The sequence below is a fragment of the Podarcis gaigeae genome, assembly GCF_964106915.1.
Source record: "Podarcis gaigeae genome assembly, chromosome: 2".
NCBI lineage: Eukaryota > Metazoa > Chordata > Lepidosauria > Squamata > Lacertidae > Podarcis > Podarcis gaigeae.
This window is the reverse complement of record NC_139679.1, coordinates 41812083-41836907: the sequence shown is the minus strand read 5'-3', so window position 1 is coordinate 41836907 and position 24825 is coordinate 41812083. Positions and strand designations below refer to the sequence as shown.

Below are 24825 nucleotides of genomic sequence, written 5' to 3'. Positions count from 1 at the left end.
GAAAATCCTCAGAAAGTTACAGCTCAAAAAACTCCAAGAACAGCTGTATTTGAAATTTGTTGAGCTTTTAAGAATTATTATTAGAGGTGTGCATCAACCACAAGATTTGGTTCAGAGACCCATCTGGCATTTTAGAAAATGGCCTTGTACACTGCCTAACTTGTCTCAGTGTCTGTTCAAGTATGCATTGTTCTTCTTCCCAATTTACTACTGATTTTTTAAAATAGTGGTAATACCCTTACTTTTGACAAAGTAGCCAAAATTTGCAGGCATACTTGCCCCTGAAGAGTGGATAAAGGTAAAGGTAAAGGGACCCCTGACCATTAGGTTGAGTCGTGGCCGACTCTGGGGTTGTGGCGTTCATCTCACTTTATTGGCCGAGGGAGCCGGCGTACAGCTTCCTGGTCATGTGTCTAGCATGACTAAGCTGCTTCTGGTGAACCAGAGCAGCGCACGGAAATGCCGTTTACCTTCCCGCCGTAGTGGTACCTATTTATCTACTTGCACTTTGACGTGCTTTCGAACTGCTAGAGCCTGTCAAATAATGGAATATTTGTGTTGGGCACCCTTTACGTTACATTTATTTATATTTATATTTTTACATAAACATCTATAGATTTAAAAAATAATAATTGGTGGAATCCAATGAAAGTTGCAGGCAAGGACACGCCTACTGTCAGTCACCTGACATCACAATGACAGGTGACCTGCTTTCCTTAGTCCAGTTTGAATTCAAAGTACCTGTGGAAAAAGCACAGCACTTTGCATGTTCCAGTGATCATTTGCTTGGTGATGCTTGCAAACTGCAGGGCTTTGCAGACGGCAACAATCAGTAGACTGGCAGTGCTTGCAAAGAGCAGTGCTTGCAATGGCACAGGACTTTGCAGGCACTGAAGATCAGCTGATTGGTGGGGCCTGAAAATCCTGCTTTTGGCAAGAAACCCCATCTTTACCTGCCCCACACCTGACATCGTATCTGAAAGTTGAAATGGAAGGCTGGTGGGCCTAATTAGGTTTGTGGGGCAGAGGTTCCCCACTGCTGGATTATGAGCTTGATCTGTCAATCACAATGGAGCTTGTTCCCTGGCCTGCCACCACTCTAGTGATTGCTCTCAGTTCCTCCATCTCACTACCCTGGCATTGTAATAAGGTGAGACACATTACTTTTGCTTTCAGCAGAGCTTGTTTGCAGCAATTTTTGATGTCTGGATTACTGAGGCACCATAAAGCGCTTCGGCCCCAACCCCCATTTTGACTCATGCAGATCCTGCTTCACCTGAGCTGATTCATCCAATTCTGATGCACACTAATTATTATTATTATTACTTCAATTAAGACTGCACCAACTCAGCATGATTCTCTTCTACTCTCCATTTTTAACCAGCTTTGTAGATTGTTTTGTTTAGCTTTCAACAGACAACAGTTCATTTAAAAGTATGTCTCTCCTCTGCACACATTTGATTAGATCTTAACCATGGTACAGTTATAACATAGCTCGTTAGATTGGTCATCTTTGGAGTCCTTCTTTAACAATGAGATTTCATTCAAAGACAATTAAATCATGGTAAGTACTGTACAGTCACTAAGACCAGTTTTCTAAGTGTTTGCTGGTTGCTATTCACAAACAAATTACGGTTTAGTTCTTTCTTTCTTTCTTTCTTTCTCTCTCTCTTTCTTTAAAAAAAAAAAGAGGTTCCTGAGCCAGATACAGCAGATCCAGACTTGGCAATGGCACATGCAGCAAACGTGTGGCTAAAACAGCATTTCCAAATGAGCTGCCTTTTCTATTACGAGCTATATTTGTAGGTGGCTTAGTAGGGAGAATGTTCTCTCCTTGTTGGAGAGGCTCATTCCCGCCCCCATGCCGCCTTTGCTTTTCATCTCATCTCCTACTCTCATCTGCTCTGTTTTCCCCATGGTAAGAAAACAAAGAAGCTGAGCATGTTCCATGTGACCAAGTGGCTTTTCAGTTCAGGAAGATCTTTGTTCTCTACACTAAATGGGCTGGATTCATATTCTAGGTTGAGGATGGGTGGTGGGAGAATCCCAGCTGCCATGGAGCAAGTGGGGACATCCTATTTTCAAATGGGATGTCCCACGTGCAGATGCCCAGTGTGAGAAAACAGGAGGAAGAATTTGGTCAAATCCATCCTACCAGCATACCCATAGAGGTATGCAAGAAAGTAGTGTTTGAACAAACAAATCACCCATGCACACACTCTTAACCTGCTGTGACAGAAAATACTGCATACGCACACAGTCCTCATGCTTCTAATGAATGCTGGCAGCAGAGAGCAGCATCATACATAAGCCCAACAATGGTAGAACCCTACAGTTAAGCCAAAAGGAGGTAAGTGGCCTGTTGCTTGCTCCCTGATGAGATGGTGAGGGAAATGGCAACAGAGAAGTCCATGGGCCTTTCCACAGTATCCAGTAAGCTGAAAGGTTGACGGCAGTTTAAAGTACTGGAGGAGAAGAGAGGTTAGGACAATGCAGGGAGCCACACCTGAAACAAACACTTGAATCCTGGCCCTCTGTCCTTTACTGGTCCATAAAGCAGAAAGTTCTGCCTGCTGCTCTCTCAGGGTCCAGGGTCCACACTTTCTTCTGCTTAAGAAGAAACTAAACTCCTGCAATCCTGGTTTTGAAAGCACACATTCTGAAAGGTCTACATCTGGATATAGCTATTCACGCCCTCAGTCTCGCATTTGCACAGCTAACTTAGGGTGTGCACAGTACCTGAGTGATAATGGCACAGTGGCACTTACTGGATGAGCAGCATAACAACAGATAAGGCAGAGTCACATCTAGTAAGGTGAGTTCAAGACAGGTTCAGGTCACAGCAGGTAAAACAGAAGTGAGGGCAAGTACTGCAGGGTCCAGTATAAACAAGGTGGTCCATTTGTCAGCACCTTGGACAGGGCACTGTGAAGGTGCAAAATAATGGCTCTTCACAAAACAGTATGAAAGTCATGCTTCTGGTATCAGATCTGGACACAGTTGATGTTAAACCACCACCATTCATTCATTCATTCATTATTTATTTATTTCATTTCGGAACTACCCTTCATCCCATGTGACTTGCAAGTGACTTGCAAAGTAATCAGACGACATACAAGGTATCACACAACAATTATTAAAGCATAAAAAGATCATATGGAAATGTTACTACTATAAGTAATCTTCAATAGAGAAGTAAACAGAATAGTAACTTGTACACTAGATAATATTGGGTCTCCAAAGGCTTTAAGGAACAGGTGCATCTTCAACTGATGCTGAAAAGTCTGCCCAAGGACCACCTGCATCTTTATAGGGATGGTGTTACACAGCCGGGGTGCCATAGAAGAAGGCTCCATCAATACACAGTGAGCTATACCTGCTGGTGGGACTGCAGGGTGGGTCTCCCCACAAAGACCTAAAGGCTTGGGCTGGTAGATACTGGGAGAGGTGCTCTTTTAAGTCATTTATGATACCATCTCTCTCTCTCCTGTTTCTCTCTTTGTCTGACTCTCTCTCTAGGTAATTCTGTTTTATTAGTTTTAAGCACATATACAAATACCAAACAGGAAACAACAAAATATCTAGGATTTCTTCTCGCTCTACTCCACCAAGTGCTATAGTTCCCTACATGAGGCAACCTTAAAATCCTGACTTCTTCAAGCCACAAAAGCGAATTGTGCTGTTTGCCTTCTGAATTTCCAAGTGCACACTATTCTCCTTGTGTCCAGTTCTGATCACCACAATTTTGAAAAGGTTTAGTGGAAGAGAAACAGGTTAAGAGGAGAGCAACAAAGATGGTCTGGGGTATAGAAAACAATTCCTGTGAGGAAAAGATGAAGGAACTGGGTATACTGGTATAGAGCCAAGAGGCTAGTCAGGGTCAAAACTACACAAATCGTGCTTTAAGATGAGACTTTAAGAGAGGGCAATTGCTCAAAGTCAGTCACAGAGTTCAGGCCTACCAGAGCAGTTCCCCATGGTTCTGAGAATCAGAAACGCCATGGCAACTCTTGAATCCTAGACACCACACGAGAGCAGTAAAACCTGACCACAGCTACATTGTTGAGCTGAATCATCCTTCGCCTGCTCTGTAATCCCTCCCCCTCACAGATTCTCATGAGATATTTAAAATCTAAAGACTTAAAATCAAATATTTCAGGAATGAAAAGGTTCATGACCTTAAGGCAGTGGGTGGGGAGAAGAGGAGGCAGGCGGTTGATGACTTGGTAAAGACAAGGGACAGAACAGCATGGAGGAAGATTATGTTTCTTCAGTCGCGGATGGGAGAGAATAAATCTAAGGACGCAGAGCTCAGCTAAATGTTCTCAGCCAAACACATTCCCAATTTGAGGGGAGCTGCATACTTTGAAGAGGCAAGGGGGGGGGAGGGAAGGCTGAGTAGAGAAAAGAGAAAACAGCTTCAGAGAGAAGCTGAGAAGCTGAGCCATTTGCTCAGGTTTGCTCAATTTATCAGCAGTTCAGCTGGTAAGAAAAGAGACCAGGTGCAAAATATATTGAGCAAATAAACCCTGCAGCCTTATATGAACTTCCAAGGAAGAATATGCTCCAGGACAGTCTCCACACCACAACAGCAGATCCAATGCCTAAAACTAGGATGGTCTACCCTGTTGGTACATTAGTTACTAGTGTGCATCCAACAACACAGCTGGGTATGTGGGAAGGAAGACTTGGCAGCTGTTTGGGTGGCAACTTAACATGAAGGGCCAATAGTGAGAATGATTGAATGGAGGATCCAAGGCACAGAATGAGGTATAACCATAGAGCCAGTCATGAGAGAGGCTAGGACTGGGGAGATCCAGGTTGAAATCCCCACTCAGCCATGGAGCCGAGGTAACCTTTGTCCAATCACTCAATCACTACTATCTTAGCCTCTCCCAGAAAAGGTAGGATATAAGTATAATGAATAAACATTCTTAGGTCAAGGCCACAGACTCTGTAAAACACTGGTTCCCAAATTTGTTTATTTTTTTGCCCATGGGCCTCTTGAAACTTGCTTGGTGTACATAATGATTTTTCTACCTGCTGTAGCTGCTGCATGATTATTAATTGTACTTTTATTGCTTCTTTTATTACTTACATATTGCATTTCATCGCTGTAACAGATTGAATTCCACAGAATTCCAAATGTAGTACAATCAGAAGAAGAAGCAACAAAAATGCCTATTAAAAATCAATATGAATATTCAATGCCTTCTTTTGCCACAAATCCACAGATGTGCTGCAGACGACCTGAGTGAAGCTCATGGGCTACAGTTTGGAAACGCCTGATGGAGAAGCCTAAGAAAGGTGTCTGATGGATATCCAGCTGACCCCCAATGGCTTCACTGCAGTCACAAACCCATTCACAGGCAAGCACAGTTTTAACAAGGGCAGAGGTTCCAGGGCAGCAGGCAAGCAGACACAGAACTTATATACTGTTATGCTAAAAAGAGAGACAGTGTCTCCAGACACTGATCAATTTCTATTAATAGCCCTAGGCATTTCAGCCAAAAGGCCTTCTACAGTGGCTCTCTATCAGAGACAGATAAATATATTATACATATACTGTCTCTGGTAGAAAGCCTCCGTAGAAGGCCATTTAACTAATAATAAAAACTCATCAACATCATGAGACATTGTCTCTCTTTTGGGTGGCTCATTGGCTGGGTGCTTCCTGGTGTCTTATGTGTGTTTTTCCACTTATACCGTTAACGCATCTCCAGCCAACCCACAGACTGAGTTTACTGCATATTGTGGTTTTAAAGTTCCACAGCCTCCTGGCATGTGTTTGTATCTACTAATGCCATAACAATAGTTTTAAAAAAACACAAAAAACAAAACAGCAGCAGGTTAAAACAAACAAACAAACAAACTTCCCTCTGGACTCTCAGTTGGGGACCAAATACAGCTAAATGCAATATCCATATGCAAGTGCTGCTTAACTCTGCAACCAAAACTTATTTGAGGAAACCAGTTCCCAAGAACACCAGTGTTCCAGACTTTGTTCTCTCTTCTGAACTCCACCTGCAGAAGTCATCATTGATACTGAGAAGGGATGGGGAACTTGCAGTACAGCAGCATTTGGGAGGCCACAACTCCCCTCAGTCCCAGCCAGCATAACTTGTGGTCAGCCACAAGGGCAGTTGTAGACCAATATCCAGAGTGCCACAAATTCTCCACACCTGGTACAATCCTCTGCAAGTCCCAACATGTCCAATAAAACTTTATCCCAAGTGAGCCTGTCTAGGATTGCAGCCTGAGAGGACCCTCATTAGAACAAAATATTGCATCTTTTCCTGGGCTCCCTTTCACTCACCCAAACTTCAGTAGATGACCCTTGGGATCGCAAGACTTCCCATCAGGCCACAGTCATGTGTAGGATCATAGCATCCCATCATTCCAACTCTATAATTCTCTGATTAATATTTATCATTTTCCAGTGGACAAATGCTGAGGGCTGTAACAGAAGAGGAAGTTCCTGTGACATTTAGAGGAATAAAATTACGAGGCAACAATAGAAGGAAGGCGGCAAAGATTCTTGTTCCCCATCCCACAAGCTGGGATACATATTACAGTGAAAGACTGCAACACTCATACATCTTTTGAGCAGTAACAAGCCACCAGGGGCAAGGATAATCCTCCCTAGCAGACCCATTTTATTTATTTTTTTAGTTGTCATTACAAAAGCTTTTAACCCCTGAAACAACGAGGGAAAGCCACTGCTGGGCAAGGCAGTGAAGATGGCGGCTCTGACATTTCTGATTTCTAAAACTGAGTAGTAAACACAGAGCTAGAGTATTGAACAAACATTGTAGGGATTTCTGGCTCAGATTGGCTGAAGCCTGCTCCTCTGACGCAATAAAATGTTTTAGCACTCAGGTTTTTCCTTGTGTAGTGTGCCTCTTACTAGGAAAAGCACTAAAGCCACATGAAATATACATCGCAGTCATAAATTGCTGCTTTCGTCCCCAGTGGCTGCAACTCTGCATGCACATTGCCAGCAAAGCTCTGACAGGGATGTAGCTGGATGTAGTGGTACATTAAATTTTTTATGCAGAACAGGATCAGGAAGGATTTTTTTTCCCACAAAAAAAATTCTAGGAGCATTGCTCCTCCATCTCTAAGCTTTATGCTGCCAAAACTCCTGAACAGGCAAGACCACATATATTCCATGCTGAACAAAAATTATAATTCTGTGCCACAGCCATTCCAATTCTGCCCCAAGAAAACCCCAAATTGTGCAGCCTCTATAACTAAACTATGTGCTCCCTCATTTTGCATCATTTGTTCAGAAATTGATTGCTGGGTTTTTAATTGTGCATCGTTATTAAGCCATCTCTCTGGCTTCTGGGATTTCAGTGGGGTTTCTAGCCCTTCCGCAGTCATAAGGGCTAGCAACTCGGAAAGGCTGGAAATGTCCTATTGTAAGAACACATCTGCCTGGTACTTTGGGGGCAGGGAGGAATCTAATTGGATGACATTCAGCTGCTAATTTGAACCAGAGAGAAGAATTTGCTGGAATTCGGGGCATGATCTGTAGTTCTCATTGTTACAGGCAAGCAGAACTGGCTGAGGACAGCTCAGTCCCTGGTGTTTCATTTCTGCTGTTGCTTCTCTTTCCTCTCAAAATTCAAGGCTAAAACCATGGAGCAGGCCACTGGTTTTACTACTCCTTCAATGTGTGAAGAGGGATGCGGGTGGCACTGTGGGTTAAACCACAGAGCCTGGGATTTGCTGATCAGAAGGTCGGCGGTTCAAATCCCCGCGACCGGGTGAGCTCCCGTTGCTTGGTCTCTGCTCCTGCCAACCTAGCAGTTCGAAAGCATGTCAAAGTGCAAGTAGATAAATAGGTACCGCTCTGACGGGAAGGTAAACAGCATTTCCGTGCACTGCTCTGGTTCTCGAGAAGCAGTTTCGTCATGCTGGCCACATGACCCGGAAGCTGTATGCCGGCTCATGCGGCCAACCCCAGAGTCGGTCACGACTGGGCCTAATGGTCAGGGGTCCCTTTACCTTTACAATGTGTGAAGGACTGTAGTCTAAGTGTACCTTCTCATCTCTACCTAATTTTCTTATCAAGACACTGGGATGAAACCAAACAGAACAGCATTCTGGGGGATTTAGAGCAAATACTTTGCATGTAGAAAGTCCCAGCATCTCCAGCTGTGGCTGAGAAAGAACCCTGCCTGAAACCCATAGAGAAATGCAAGTCAGCATAGATAATACTCTGACCTAGATGGACCAATAGTTTCACCTGGCATAAGGAAGCTTTTTATGTTTCTGTTCTTGGCAACTACTCTGTTTTCTCAGAATTGAGTCAAAGCACTTTAGCATCTTTCTATATGGGCCAGCTGTTTACTGTCCAGGCTGCAGGCATTGCTGGACAGTTTTACATTTGGCATGGTTCATTCCATTCTGTACTATAGACCTGGTTTAGATTCTGATATAGTCACCAGGTCCTCGGGGCAGAGTTGGTTAAAGATATGTAAAGTGCAGTGCATGCCAATCAGCCAATCAAAAACCACTGTCTAGTCCAAAGTCCCACATAGACTCCAGGTAAGGAAATTAAGATTGCTGGGTGCCCAAAATGCTTTGGAAATAAATCCATTGTTTTGGATAATAGTTGACATTGCCTCAAAACACTCACAGCAGCCTTTGGATACAAGAGGAAGGAAGAGCTTGAAAAGCTGAGCAGATGAGGGGGCAAATTTCAGGCAGGCACCGAATAGATGGAAAGAATGCAAAACACACTCTTTTGTTTCTGGAACATGACATTCCCCGGGGCTCAAGAAGCACATCCACTCTCTGTTAAGAAATACTAGAAAGAAAGAAAGAAAAAGCTCCAGCTCCAGAAATGAGAGCGCCAGCTGTTCTCCCCAGGACATGCTGTGAAAAGTGGGGCAGCTTGCACTTTACCCTAAGTGGATTTGCCAATTGTGGGCTCACTTTTCAGGCATCTTCTGGAAAATCTGTTAGCTCATTAATGCATTACTCAATTCCCCAGAGACTCCCTTGCAATCTCAGTGCATGTTACAAAATGTGCAAGAAAGCAACAAAGGATGGAATAATGGGAAACAAGGGGGGGTTATCAAATAAATAAATAAAATGTAACAAGAGGCAACAGGGCAAAGACAGGCTTCCAGGTCTGCATGCTACTTATGTCAGGCAGCAACTGCTCTGAGACCAGGGCTGGGGCACCTTTTTCAGCCTGAGGGCCACATTGCCTTCTGGGGGCCACATGCAAGTGGTAGGTGGGTCCCAATGCAAAAAACAGGGGGAACAGCACCAGATGTGATTCTTACTTTTGCACAGTAGTCTAGACTCCAGCCATACAAAAGCTGGAGTTTTCTCACATAAATACACTCACGTCTCTCCATCCAGGCAAACAAAGAGGCTTAATCACAGTTCACAACCATATTCTAGCTAGGCAGAAGCACTTAAGGAAATTGCAGAGCAGCAGTTGTGAGGGGTGTGGTCTAGGGAGGGCACATGTCTGGGGAGATCTCTGAGGGCCAAGCAGAGAGATATTGAGGGCCACATTCAGCACCTAGGCGTGAGGTTCCCACACCCACCAACAGAGGCATATCTGCATGTCCTTAGAGGTATATTGTTTCCTCTTATAAGGTTCAAGAGGAACAGAATTCACAAAAATCTTTCATCAAAGTGCTATGCTCTGTTTCTACTTGCGCCAGCCCAATGTCTGGCATATGGCACATACTCAACTCAGTGTGCCCTGAAAAATGTCCACAGTAAGAGAGAAGGCAATTTTCCTGAGGTAGCAAGATTGATTCCATGCTGCTTCACAAGAACTCCATGGGATGTGCAGCAAATGACTGCTTCAGGCTGAAGCTGAAACAAGGACCGAAGCAACAAGCCAGAGATCCAGAGAAAAGGCTGAGGTGATCACTGGTGCAACTCTGCTGAAGCCATAATCACGGGGCTGGAATGGCATTGGCACAAATCCTTCCCTGCCACATCACTTTTCCAAAGTACAGTTGTACCTTGGTTTTGGAACAGCTTAGTTCCCAAACGTTTTGGCTCCCGAATGCCGCAAACCCAGAAGTGACTGTTCCGGTTTGCAAACTATTTTTGGAAGCCGAATGTCCAACGGGGCTTCCGCAGCTTCTGATTGGCTGCAGGAGCTTCCTGCAGCCAATCAGAAGCCACGCTTTGGGTTCCTAAGATTTTGGAAGTTGAACGGACTTCCGGAACAGATTCCGTTCGACTTCCAAGGTACGACTGGACCTCATAACACTCTCCTCCTGCTTTTCACAGAATCAAAGAGGGAAGTGCCAAGTCAGCAAGAGATAAAAGTCCTTCTACTGCAGTCTTCAAACATCACATGTCAACAAGGGGCTGTCATCAAAGGAATTCTGATACTGTGAAGTACAGGGCATCCCTTGCACATTAGGAGTCTTGGGCAACCAGTTTACCCAGGGACTTCCCCGCATCTAAGTTGCTGCAATATGCTCAGTTAATAGAAGCTCACACATATCATCTCTGCACCCCCTTAAAGCCTCACTATGGAGCACTGCTCTAGGCAGGGGCAATGGCTTCCCCTTGGGCAAGCTGCCCAAGGAAAAGCATTGGCTTGATCCCTTGACAGTAAGATACTTGTGCACCTGGGGGCAGCCCAACTTGGTCCTGTCTAGCCAGGAACTCATTCCCAGAATACCTCTGCTGCTGAACAGCCTCTTGCCTCCACCTTCCTTCAAATTCCCTTCACCTTTTCCATTGAATACTTCAACTGATAAGCCCCTAGTCCTCCGCTGAAAAAGCAGAGGCTCATGCACATGTCTTCTACTAATGAGTCCTCCTCCTAATAAAATCATTGTGCTGACAGAACGTTGGCCTTAATGCCTTGTTGGATTCCACCCTGTGCCTCCATTCACATCCATCCCTCTTTATTCTGGTCTCTTCCACCTTGCCTCCCTCCCTTCCCCTTCCCTGTTTATTGTCTCCCTCACCGTCAATCTTTAGACTGCAAGCTACTTTGGGTAACGATCTCCCTTTTTGTTTGTATTGCTCTGTAGAACACTATGCACCTTGATGGTGTTCTATAAATAATAAGAATAAGATGACTGCCACTGGCATTATATATACCAGCATGGACATTATTAATTTCTGTAAGTGCAAGTACACTTGGTTATTACTAGTGGGACTCTTGTTGTCATATTTCTGGCAGATTTTTTTTATTTATTAAAAACTTCATTCTCAAGGAAAGACACAGAACCAATGCAAACAAAATGGATCTCAATTCCTCTACCCATACGAGGGAGCCAGCTATTCTCATTTCAGACGTCGGGTCCAAAAGCCTTTAACCTGCCTTTGGGGAAGGAAGCATCAAATTTACAGCTTCTCAGAAAACTCATTTATATCATCATTAACCATATCCAATATCTCCCCAGAAGTATGGACCTCCCAAAGGGCTGAACTTGCATTTTTCAACACAGCCCTACTAATACGAAACAGGTCCCGCCCGCTTCTGTTATTGTCATCATAAAGAAGGCCCATTTGCAGGCCTCTCCTCTCTGCCCCCAGCTCCCTGCACAAAGTTTTCACCATGGTTTCCTCACATCAATTATTGAAGTGGATGATTTATTTAAAGGAGCGCCTCTCCACTCTTCGATGTATGCCACATTTGCCAAGGAAACTCCTGTGGGTCTAGAGCCATTTTTTTTTTTTTTTGCAGCCACGTGTGACATTAAATTAATATCTGCAGTGCTGCTCATGTGATGAATGGAATGAACTTGCTTGCACAGACGAAAAAGAAAGAGGAGGTGGGTGGGGGTGGGGAGAGTTGAAGGGAGCAAAGCTGCCCTGGCACACGGCATTACCCACGGTGGGTGGAAGGGTCCTGAACTTCACTCTGTGCCAGTTGGATGACATTAAATTGAGAACTGGGGCTAGTCACATTGAAGTGTGCTCTCCTGGTCAGCAGGAAGGATGAGCAAATCACAGTTCTGACCCCTGTTTGTTCTCTGGCCACATCAGCCACCCACCCCTATCTGGCCAACATTTCCTCTCCATCCTCTGCTTGCTGGATTTTGAGGCAGGCTTTTTGTTCCCAAGAACCACATGCAGCAGTGGTTGTGTCTAGTACTATTCACCTTCCTCTTTCAACATATATCTTCCCTTCTCTGCCCCCCTCACTTAGGCTGTATCAGGGTTGATGTGTGTGTGTGGCGGGGGGAGTATGAAACCTTCATTCCTCAGCAATCCCTGGGCAGGAGAGATTGCTGTGCCCACAGCACAGGAACAGTAAGGTTCTCCTCAGCACCCAGCTGATGGCTGATAAGCTGGGCAGCAGGGGATTGGAAAGGTCTCTCCTGGGTCTTGGTGGGCTCTGCAGCTAATGGCCAAGGGCTGCAGGTTGTCCTCATTTGGTGCAACATGTAGGTGCTATGAAATCAGGTTCCTTGCAGAACCTTTTCTATACTCAGTCCACACATCGCAGGCTCCTTGGCAAAGAGCCTTGCTTGGCATGTCACAAAACACCTCTACTGTGCAACCGCAGACTCAGATACAAAGTACGGACCAGCCTCATGTTCCAACAAGCTGTTGGCTTGATGTGTTGTGTAGCGGTTGCCTGTTTCTTTAGTCTTCCTCAAAGCTGTGGCAGATGTGCTGTCTGCAACAGCACATGAAAAGGGCTGATGGAGGCCATTGATCCATGCAGTTGAGTCTTTCCCAGCTTGATGCTTCCTAGATGTTTTGGACCAGCCAGATTGGCCAATGATCAGGGATGATCCAAAGTATCTGGAGGGCACCAGATTGGACAAGGTTGATCTAGTTCCTTGGAAGACAGCTACCAAGCGGCAATGGACTTGACCTCTCACCACTCCATGCCTCTTCCCCAACCTGGTGCCTTCCAGATGTGGTTGGACTCTCATCATCTCTGACCACAGGCCATTCTGGCTATAACTAATGGGAGCTGGAGTCCTAAAATATCAGGGGTCAACAGATGGAGGATGGGGACGGGGAGAAGCTGATTCAGATGGCTGTCAGAATTGCGAATGAACTGCAGGAGTTCCCTCCAAAGTTAGGGCAGGTTTCCCTGCTGCAATTTCTGGGAAAAGCTCTTTGCCTGGAAGTATCCCTGAGGGGTTCTTGTTTACTCCCTGTCTACATACTCTAAAACAGCTGCTAATTTGTACATGCTTACTGCAACTGTGTTTCCCATTTCCCCAAGGCAGGCAGAAAGTGCTTGTGTGTCTTATGTTCAAATCCAAAAGCAAAATCCTCATCACATTTAGCCATTAATATTTGATCATTAGATTTGTCATCTTCATTTTGGAAAAAAAGGGGGACTATATAAGAAGAAGCCCTTACTTCTCAAACACATTTATACTGATTCTCACAGCTGGAAAAAGCCCAACTACTTATTCCCCAAGACTAATTACTCTAATAAATGCTCAGAATTTGAGAAATTCACAAGCAAGTTGCAATATGGAAGAGGATCTGGCTGAATTAATTTATACTTCCTCCTTGTTAGCCAAAACGATTCCAGCCATCTCTGACGATGAAATTGGTATGATCAGAACACTTTTCCTAATAGATAAATAAGGGGGGGAGGAGTCTTAATCATAGAATTATAGAGTTGGAAGGGATTCTGAGGGCAATCTGCTCCAACTCCCTGCAATGCAGGAATCTCAGCTAAAGGAGATACCAGAGTACGAGGAGGAAAGAAAGCAGTGCAATTGAGGCAGCAATGCTTTATAGAAAATACATAGCCTCCAAATTAAGCTGTTCAGTAGGTAAATGATTCATTCTCTCTCTCCCCCTCCAACCGCCACCCACCACTATGTGTAGCAGCACATATTCAAATTGTGTCCAGTACCAGAACTCGCATGCTGTCTGTAAAAAGTTACCTGGGAAAATACAGTCAAGTCCAGCTTCAAAACAAGCTCTCATAACTTTGCCTGTGTGCACATAGATGCACAATCGCTCTGGCAAGTTGCACAAGCAGCCCTAAGTGACACAGAGCCTCTGTTTGGAAGTCTGGGCTGAAGGTTATTATGGTGTGCCCTTTTTACACCCAGATGAGCTTGGGAACCTGTGTAATGAAGGCTCAACCTGTTGAACAGTTAAATTCTGCTCCAGGGTTTCCTTTCTCATCTCAAGAGGAGCTTTTCAGCTGCTCAGCTGCCATTAGGAGCATGAATTTTATTTTCTGGAGTATGAAAACAAGAAGATCTGGCAGCACTAATGAGGATACTAATGGAGAGAGAAAATCATAGAGCCTCTCTGGACAGTCTCGGGCGAACCACCACTATCTCTGAGAATGACCTACCTGGTAGGGTTGCTGTGAAGATAAAAGGGGCTACTGGTGCTCACTAGAGAAAAAGTGTGTTATAAATGTAATATTAAACAAACAGTGAAGTCATAACAAAATTAAGAAAATGCTCCTTGTGATTTCTGCTAAACATTGACCTGCTCAGATGGCATGATGCAGACCAGGACACACACACACTGATTGACCTACATCACCAGAATCAGTCAAAATATTCTTTTTGAGGGAGCTAAATGTCCTTTGCAGCATCCCAAGTCCTCCCAAAGTGCATGTGAAAGAAGGTCATCAATGGGATCACTAATTAAATTCTGCTTTATGGTATTACAAAAACACTATTTAGGGCAACACCACACCCTATAAAATTAAGAAACAGAAGAGACCCTAATCCTATAGGAATTCACATGAATGCTGCCATTACAGACTGTGACCCACAATGACCCTTCACATACATTCTGGGTGTGAGTTTTTTGGCCAGGCAAACTGCAGAGAATGACTTCTGTCTGAAATCCTGTAGGGGCACTGCCAGTCAGTACTGAGCTAGATGGATCAGTTCTTGGTAGAAGGCAGCTTCCTATATTCCTGTACTCCATGTAGGGGGAAATGGTTTTCTAACAGAAGCTGTTCCATAACTTCCCCCCTCCCCCCGCCCCTGGAGATTTGGCTAAGATTGAGTCTGTGCATCTTCTGAACACATTGCAAGACTTTGATATTAGGAGACAGCTTTCGACAGCAGGAGTTAAGCCAACTGGCAAAGGTTTGACAAAGGATGGTGATGTATGTTTTAACTGGTCATTTATTTATTGCTTTTTAATTGACTATTTTTGCTTTTAAAATGCATTGCTGCAAGCAGAAAGCCTTAAGAGCCAGGCACATGGAAGTAATCAAATGTATGCTGTTTGGGGTAAGGGCATGCATATCATTTCACACATATTATACCATTTCATGACCAATTTTGAATTCCTGAATGGCCTGCTTCTTATTGGTTACAAACCCAAGTAGTAGCTTAGGGTTTAAAAACTCAAACCCAGCTCTATCTTGCCAATTACTTATTCAGTCTATTTCCTGCCTTTCCTCCCAAAGGAGCCGAGGGCAGCAACAAGCCCTAACACTTAAGCTGGAAAGTTGTACTTTGAACGCAACTGAGGGGCTGGACTGCTTCAAGCATATAAAAAGGAGGAAATAACAGCAACAGGAAAGTCACGTGGTAGATCATTGCACAAGCTGCATAAACATGCATCTAATCTAATGCACATTCATGCATTTAGGAATTTGTGACTAGCTGTGGCTCTTCAGCATGCATTTATACATACATGGTGCAAGAGCTGTATGTGGCACACACAAAAACCTACATGAGGTTTTCCTGATTTCTCCTACACCTAAGTGTTGTGCATGCACAAAACATTTCTGCCCAGTGCTGGTGCCTAGTATCTCAGTCCCTGCTCCAAACACACAGGACATTCTGCATGTGAACCACCATCATGGCTGAAAGCTCTTCAATAATATAGTCAGTGCACGCAGGAATGTTACCACGTAATGTATTTGATGGTCTTTGGGCAACCACCTGCTTAAAGGAGTGGAGGGAGCCTCTCTGCTGCACAAAGCTCCTTTCCAACCATCTGAACCCTCCCCTAATAGCCCATTTCCTCTGTCATCTACATCTCCTTTTGGTTTTCCTTTAGCATGCAGTTTCAGCATTTTATTGCCTGGAGTCTTAGTAAATGAAACAGAAAAATGTAGGAATCGAGGAAGATGAAATGCTTCCCAAGTTTCAGTGGAATCTAATCTTTGCTTAGAGTCATAGTAGTGTAGGCTTTAAGCCTGCATATGGTGTGTTTCAAGGGGAGAGGGGAGCAGGAAAGAGAGCGAGAGAGGGAGCGAGAATATTGCTCTCTTCCTGAACCTGCAGCCAACCTTGCTTATTGCCCATACCTGCTTTCAATGCACCACCACAAGTGACAGACCTCAGAAGCCATCCAATTGGATTGTATCATTGACACAATCCGTTCTAGCCATGCTGCATGTGTTAATCAGCTTACCAATGCCAGGATGGCTGTGTTATTGTGTGTGTGTGTGTGTGTGTGTGAGTGAGAGAGAGAGAGAGAGAGAGAGAGAGTAGCCACCATTAATAATGCAGTTATCATTGTTGGTAACTCCTGCATTCCATTTCCTTCTGACCTCACCATTTACAATTCCTCTCCCATCCAGCCTTACAAAGAATTATGTGTGTACCTGTAATCCAGGATAACAGCCATGCATCCAAAGAAGTGGCCTGCGGTCCATGAAGATTTGTGCTGTTTAAAAATTGCTATTTTCTAAGGTTGCTACAAGAGATGAACAGGGCTACCCCCCGGGAATGTTTGAAGGAGAGGGGGGATGTCATAGACATTAAGAATTGCCATGTTGGGTCAGATCAATGGTCCATGTGCCTCTGCCTGCTGTCAGTCCACAAAGGCCATACAGATGACACTGAGAAATTCATAAATGGGGAATGGTACTGAGATTGATACAGCTATTTGTTACTCCCCAACATATGCCAGCCAGAGGCATACAAACTCTAAAGCTGCCAGTGGGAACTGGGACCCTTGGGTCTAATTAGGGCTGGCACAAGTCTCTGTTTGGCTTGTGAGGCCACTTTCCTTAAAGAACACCCACCCATATGTATGATGGCAGATATGGGGCAAGTGGAGGTGAGGTTGCCAGTGTAGCTGTCAGTGGCCAGAGCAAGGCAACTGGGATTGGCTATGCCATAAAGTTCTGGAACTCAATAGTATAGCTGACCCCTGCAGGTAGTAGAGCTTGAAGATTGTGCCAGTTAGCTGATTGGTGGTAACTTCCAGGCTCGCTTGGCTGGGCTTGGTTTGTGGCATGGATCACCTGGCATCACTATGACTGACAGGTCATTAGGCTCTACCCACCAATCAAAACAGCCTGCCAAGGGTGGGGGAACTCAATAATCTGGCCCGTTGGCTGGATCCACTTCCATAACCCTGTTCAGAAGGCTAATGCAAATGTTAGAAAAGGAGCAGGGACCATAGTTCAGTCACGGAGCACACATTTTGCATGCATGGCCTCTCCAGTTAGAAGGATCAGGTGATGTGAAACATCTTTCTTGAGAAGCTAAACTCTGCTAGTCAGAGTAGACACTACAGGACTAAGTGGACAAATACTCCAACCTGAATTCTGTACGCTCATATGAAAGAGCCCAATAAGGAATTAACTGTGGTCTGTGGGACTCCTTTTGTCCCAGTTCTTCTCCAAAGCAAACACCCACCTCACCCACTAAGACTAACCAGGGTTTCTGCTGCATCTGGATTGAAACCAGGTTCATACTACTAAAAAAAAGGAGTTTGATAGAAAAGCTATCCACAGTAAATTGCCAGGAAGTTGTTTATTATGTTTTTCACCTCTGTTTTATACAGAAAAGGTCAAGATCTGACAGGCAGAGGCAGAGATTGCAATGCAGATTAGCCATTACTGCTCTTATACTCTGGCAGAGGGAGGGAGGAACACCATCCTTCCAGAAGGATGAACTTGTGGAAGGGGAAAGGGTTGGAACACACATAGCTGAAAGGATGCAAACTTAACTTAACATGGTCTTCTCTGCCTTCATCTCTCCATCTCTTTTTTGCAGAGCAAGTGACAGCCTTGATCTGTCCAATCAAAGAAGGACGTTCTAAGGAAATGCAAGAGGGGGAAAAACAGTATCTACTATGCCAATCCAGGAAAGTGTGTGTGTGTGTGTGTGTGTGTGTGTGTGTGTCTGTCTGTCTGTCTGTCTGTCTGTCTAACAGAGAAAGATTGCCTTAGCTCCTTGGCTCACCCTTGTTAAAGGAAGGTTCCCTTGGCAACCTGGTATGATGAAAGAGACGGCTATCGATGGCTATTTGCAATGCTTCTTAATACCAGTTGCTGGAAGCCACAGGAAGGCAGAGTGTTCTTGCGCATGAATCCTGCTTGCTGGCTTTCCACAAGCATCTGGTCAACCACTGTGATAAGCATGGGCCATAGTTCTTATAGATTTTTGTGATGGTCAAGGAAGCAGAAGCCTCAGATCCAAGCTGGTTAGAATGCAAAGGAAAAAAATAATCACCCAGTGCCTCCTTTATTTCACAGCTCAGTGGAGATGTCCACTCAGTGCACAGCTAGAGCATGTGTTACGACATATGGTGTTGGAGGCTTTCCTGAAGCAGGTAATACATGGAAGCAAAGTAAGAGGAAAGGAGATCTTCTCAGTGGTACCAGAGGCCCGCAAGATGTGCTGTTGTCACACCCTTGTGTCTCCTCCCTCATTTTATCCTGAAATTTGAATATAAAGGAAAATAAGATGGATGAACACCCCCCAAGCGAGAAAGTGAGGAAAGGATGAACTGTCACCAGGCAATGGCAGTCATGCAAGATAGCAAGGTTTGTTAAGATCTAAGGAGACTCCATAAACCACATCCACACCTTACATCGGAGATGGGGAATCTATGGCTCTCAAGATACTGTTTGACCTATAGCTTCCATCATCCTTCATCACTGGCTATGCTGGCTGGGGCGAAGAACATCTAGAAGGCCAAGCTCCCTATCCCTCTCAGTGCTTCCTGGGAACAAAGGCCACCGCACTATGTAAATGAAGAGGTGCAAGGGGAAGCCCTTTCCTCTCTAGCTTATTGTCATCATGGGCAGCACCCAGCAACCTCATTTTCCATATGAGGCATCAGAATGCAGTAGAGAAATGGAAAGAACCCATTCCGATTGCCACTGAGGACATGCACAGAGATGGAAAAGAGTACAATAGGAAGCCATAAGCAATTCCACGTTCTGCTGCATTTTCTGCCTCCACTTCAGAGCCTTAATGAAAAAGAGCCTGTATATACTGCCACCTTGAACTCCAAAGTCTGAATATAATTTGAAGATGGACACTTTTTGCAAGACCGAGGCCTCTAATGACATCCTCCCCACAACTGTTCCCTTCTGGGTCTGCAATCGCTGCCTCCAGCAACCTCCCATCCAACCATTATGAGTGGAACCAAATTTCCTTTATATATACAGTGCAACAGAAGTTTGCCAAGTGAAGGGATAGCTCAGTTGGTAGAGCATGAGCTACACGCTGGGTAAAAGATTCCTGCATTGAAGGGGCTTGGACTAGATGACCCTTGTGATCCCCTCCAACTTTATAATTCTATGATTTTATTATCTCTTGTTCTGTATTACAGAGAGCAAAACTAACATGGTTTATCCATCTAATGACCACCTAATTCAAACTAGTGTTCTAACAACCACAAAAAATCTCAGCCTCTCAAAAATAATTTCATAATAGTTGCTCAAGTCAATTTTTTAAAATGTATTGTATTGTGTAATGCATTTTATGTATTTGGTATTGTGACTTGCTGTTATTTTTATTGATTGTAGTTTAGTAATTATTCAATGTAATTGTTGAGAGTGAATTTCTGCTTAATTATTGTTTGCTGATATTTTGAGAGTTAACGCTGTTGTGTATTATTATATGCTAATGGATTGTTGAATATTACATTAATATAAATTGTTTATTTTAAAGTCATATCTTATTGTGGTTTATTTGTATTGGATTGCATTGTTATATGATGTATGATCTTTGTTGTATATATTGTTGTTTCTTCAGCTTGTAAACTGCCTTGAGTAGAAAGGTAGCAAAATGAACCTGAACCTGAAATTCTCTCACTGTCTCCAACACAAGCCAAGTTGCCTTGTGAACTCAACGGCAATTCTTTCTCAATATCATTGAATCCCAAGCAGAACAAAGGCCATAAGGTTATCTATCATACATCCTATTTCCAAGGAAAATAAATATAAAACTCACAGACTCCAAACAAAGTAACTGAGGGACAGTGCAGTCTCTATGCATGCAATGCTGCCATGTGGCCAGGCTCCAACATAGCCAATGCCCAAGATCTGTTACCACATGTGCACACAAACATACTCAAAACAAGATAAGGCATATTGTCTATGAGGCATCCTGTTTAACTATAGCGAATGGCACCAAAGTGACTAAGAACTGACAGATACTTAATCAGAAATAACAGCTTACTAATAGAAATAGGAACAGAAGGAGTGGAAGTTAACACTGACAGCAGAAAAGCTCCCAGAAAGAGCAATTTTGTTTCCCACAAATGGGAAAATGCACAAAAGTGAACTAGGATTTATATAATCTCACTGGTTCTAAACCTATTATGTGATTTTAAAGATCTGAGTCATGGTTTTGAAACCCAGGGATAGTCAATAACAGAACCTTTTGGTCACATCAGCTGGCTGGAAGTTTCAGCAGGTCTGTCAAATATCTGTTCTTCTCAACTGCCCTCCCCCTGGCCACCGCCCCCACCCAAAATTAAAGAGAGGTTGTCACACTGGGGATAGCCAAAATATGCATGGCTCATGTGGATAAGCTGGATCAGGGCAATTAATTGCTGCTTATCTAAAAGCAGCTATTCATGCTGAAAGTTAGACAAAGGACTCTACACAAATGCATAATACATCTAGGCCTGAGGTCACCAACTGCGTGCACACAAATGTTATTATATGCAACTAACATGAAAACTAGGTGCATCCTTCTGGCTCACAATGGATGCCCCCCCCCCCTTTTTTAGTGCTGGTCGAAGTGGTACCTTTATTCAGACAACAAGCAAAAGAGATAGAGCTTCAACCCATCACATGACTCCTGTCACATTACCTTTGCACATCGTACAATTACATCTATGCCCATCGGTTTCCTCCCCAACCAAGCCACCTCCCACTACAATGTCTAATGTAGGTCATTTGTTCAGCAAATTGGCTGCTATTATGCCTGTTGGCTCCACAGTCCCATTGACAGGCTTTGCAACAGCAGAACCAATGCCTTAAGCCATCTCCCCATCAAGTAGCACACATGCCCTCGGCTAAACAGCCTAGCCGCCTGCTTTCACAGCCAAGTCACTGACCAATAAGGCATTTGGTTTCTTACACCAACTGATTGCCGAGAAAGGAAAACAAGCCAAGCCCACCTCATTGTTTCAGAGGCAGAGTCATTTTTTTCCTGGGGATTTGAAATGGACCACTAAATTGGGGGTGGGATTGTTGTTGCCTGTGCAGAAGAGCTTTTTCACCACACTTATCAAAAGCAGCCTGCACAGCAGGGCCACCTCTGCTACCACAATTAAACCCAAGTTTGACGTGATCGGATTTCTCAACAAGGACTGAGTCAACTACCAGAAAGGCATGCTAGCAATGGAGCCGTAGCACAGGGCCAGGCTGCAATATCCAGAGAAATGAAGAATAAAAACTTCCCTAATACTGCAAGCCATAGATAGAGGCAGACCCATTTGGCTAGCGATCCCCGGAGGCTGTAGGGAAAGCCAGTGCTCACAGCTGCTAGAGGAAGCGATGCAAAGATGGACACATGTCAGCTGGATAGATTGGCGCGAATGAATGATGCACTGCCCATCTGGACAGTCCGCAGGCATAACACTGGAAGAGCTGCTCAGCGCATCCCCTGTTCCCCCCATTAAGGCTGTCAGGAGAAGAAAAGATATCAAACAAATAGGTTGCAAAGCACAGCGAGATTTCTCCCCAGACAATTTTTGCCTCCTGTGTTATAGCATTCCATGAAAGCCACATAGCTCCTCCCTCTCCCACTGACCCTTCCATCTGCCTCATACCTCTATCCAAAAAATGGGACATAATTCAGGAATGAGATTGGGGAGGGGGGTAGAGAACCTCTATCTAGACATGGTATAATTCTCAAAAGGTTTTGCAGCAAGCATTCCCATTAAAGCAAGCAAATGCTATGAACAGAAGGCCCAGCCTGTGGCCTGCACAGCACTCTCACAGGTCCAGACTGATCCTGGCCGCCACAGCAAGGGCAGAAGAAAGATGCTCAGATTTGCAATATCCAAAAGCAAGTCTCCCTTATCATGCAGGAGCAGGGCTCACCGGCCCTTCCTTCCTTCAAAAGCCAGCTGCTGAGCGAAAGCCAGCTAGGCCAGCTCCCCAACCAATAACAGCTGATTCTTGCTAGCATAAACAGCAATAAATCCTGAGGTGAGCAGAGAGAGAGAGAAATTCTGAGATAAGCAATAACTGAGGTGAAAAGGACACCCCATAGCTATAGACTCTCCAGGGAGATTTTTCTGCAAGCTTGAGGCTGCAAGCCTAACCATGTCTACTCAGAACTAAGTCCGACTGTATCCAATAGGGCTTACTCACAGCTAAGTGATGTTAGGACCACAGTCTTAACTCGGAAGGCAGAGTCTGCTAAATGCCATTACTGCCCCTTGCCAGACTTTTTATGCCTTCCAGTGGTTTCTGTTAGCTTGCTTACCTGTCCCTCCTGCCTATCAGCAGCTGGTTAAGATAAAACCTATACAAGTGGAGGGGAACTGGCAGAGTTTTCATACAGCAAGAGCTTCCTGAATGAAACTACTTGGGGAACAAGCCTAGCAGAGGCCAGGCAGCATAGGAAGCACCTTGAAGCCTCAGGTAAGGGCTTTGGGGTAGCAGAAAGAAGCCCTTCCATTTTCTAAGCATAGTCTAGCAGTCAAAGGATGAAGATCTCTTTCCCAATACAGTATAACCACAGCAGCCTTTCAGCGGGTGTGTAAACGAGAGAGAGAGAGAGAGAGGCGGGAAGAACCATAGGAAATTGGGAGGAGGGGAATGCACAAAGCTGTGACCGAAGGAATATAGAAACCAAAACATGTAATGGAGGCAGCTTCACCAAAACAGCCCTCCAAACAAACCGAGTTTAGAGACGGGGAGGGGGATGATTTGCACTCGGTACCTAACCCACCACCCTCCCGCGCACCGCTCCTTGGCGCACCAGCGTCTGCTGGGGCAGAAAGGGGCGTTGTAAGCCGAGGCGAGGTGCTTTTACCTTGGACCCCCAGCCCCAAACCACTTTCCTCCCTTACCTGCCCACGGTCTGGTTGGCGAGCTGCCGCATGCGGTTGAATTGCTTCTTCATGGTTGCGCCCTTGGCCAGAGAGCGCCGCGACGGGCTCGGGAAAGAGGAGGAGGAGAGGGAGAGCTGGGGAGGTCGGTGGCTATCCCGGGCTGGGGGAGGCGGAAGGAGGCGGTTACATGGCCCTTCTTCTTCAAGGTAGAAGGTGGAGGAGGAGGAGGAGGAGGGGGAGGGAGACGAGGACTCTAGCACTGCAGCAGCAGCAGCAGCAGCGGCGGCGGCGGGGAAGGAGGGGGGCAGCCCCCGGCCAGCACCATCGCCGCCTCCTGCATCCTTCGGGGGCGCAGCAGCAGCAGCAGCAGCAGCAGGAGCGTCACTTTCTCCCTTTCTGGCTAAGCGCAGCCGCCGAGCGAGCACGCCCGGCCCCGAGTGCTCAGCGCAGCCGCCCGACCCACGCCCGGCCGGCCATGCTGAGCTGGTCGTCTTTCTCTTTTCCCTCTCTCCCTCTCCGAGCTCAGCGGCGATCCCGACGCGCTGCGCTGCTGACAAGGCTGGAAGAGAAGCGGCGGCTCGGACTGCGGCTGCCCGGCCTGGGGCGCTGGGAACTGGAGTCTCCGCCTCCTGGCCGCCGCTTTCCCACTTGCGCCGGGTGGGGGCGCTGCGGAGCACCTTGCCGCGGCCGCGCAGTGGGGCTGCGGAGGGGAAAGGAGGCAGCAACAGCAGCGCCGAGCATCCATTCCTGCTCGGGGTGGGGAGCTCTTTCAACCCGAAAAGAGCCAGAAATGAGAGGCTCTGTTCACTAGTGGTGATGGTGCTGCTGCGAAAAACCAGTGAGTCTCACCACCACCACCCAGTTATTCATCCTCATTTGCCCGCGTTTCTGTAATTCAAGATAGAGCTGGCTGGATTGAAAGCCCCCACCCCGCACGCACAAAAAAAGTTCCTGGTTCGGCCACGGGGGGCATGGATGGTGCAGCTGCCCAAGTCGGCAACCATCATGGAAGCGGGAGCGCAAAGGAAACTCCCCGGCTTATATGGGCGACTTGGACCTGGTTCTGGCTAACCTATTCTGATTGAACACTCAGATCGCCGCCTCTCGCCGTCTACGGACACATCTGGGCATCTGTCTATCCCTAAAGGCCGGGATTGCTCAAGACGCTTTTTATAAAGCCCGGGGATTGTGTCCTCGGAAAGCGCGCTCCTCCAGGGGATTCTGTTTTGGGCCGGCTTCTGCCAGCGTCCGACTCCAAAACGCAGTGTCAGCCGAATAAAGAAATCGCTGCTTCAACCTCAGCTGTGAAATGGGCAGGATAACATGTTATCTATTGTAAAGATAAGGGAGGAAATGTAAAGTCATTAGTATACCAGCAGTGATTGCCACACGACAATTTAAATAATAAAAGGTAGAGTCCACCCCCACCGAAAAACAAAAAATATTGTGTGTTTTCCACATAAAGGATTTCTCTCAAAGGCCCATCTACACCCAGCAGCCTGTTCTTGCAGTGGCTAATTAGAAGCAGGACCTGAGAGTGACAGCAACTACAGGCATGCAGAGGCATCCTGCCTCCAGTGGTTGAGGGAGAACACAGTCATTATGGGCAACAGCCATTGGTAACCACTACTGGTGGAACATATCCAC

General features: G+C 45.5%; 1 protein-coding gene across 9 annotated transcripts in view; it reads right to left on the bottom strand.

Annotated features, from left to right (window-relative positions):
- ARHGAP44 (Rho GTPase activating protein 44) overlaps positions 1–23818 on the bottom strand; it is an 86332-nt gene extending 62514 nt beyond the window's left edge. For 2 of the 9 annotated variants that reach the window (XM_083725815.1, XM_083725816.1), the window contains exon 1: positions 23197–23818. In XM_083725815.1, the coding sequence (XP_083581941.1) occupies positions 23197–23249 (53 nt within the window). In that variant the 5' untranslated portion in view covers positions 23250–23818. The remainder of the gene's footprint in view (positions 1–23196) is intronic. The other 7 variants (XM_083725809.1, XM_083725814.1, XM_083725818.1 and 4 more) reach the window with 5 other exon arrangements.
- Between the last annotated feature and the right edge of the window lie 1007 nt (positions 23819–24825).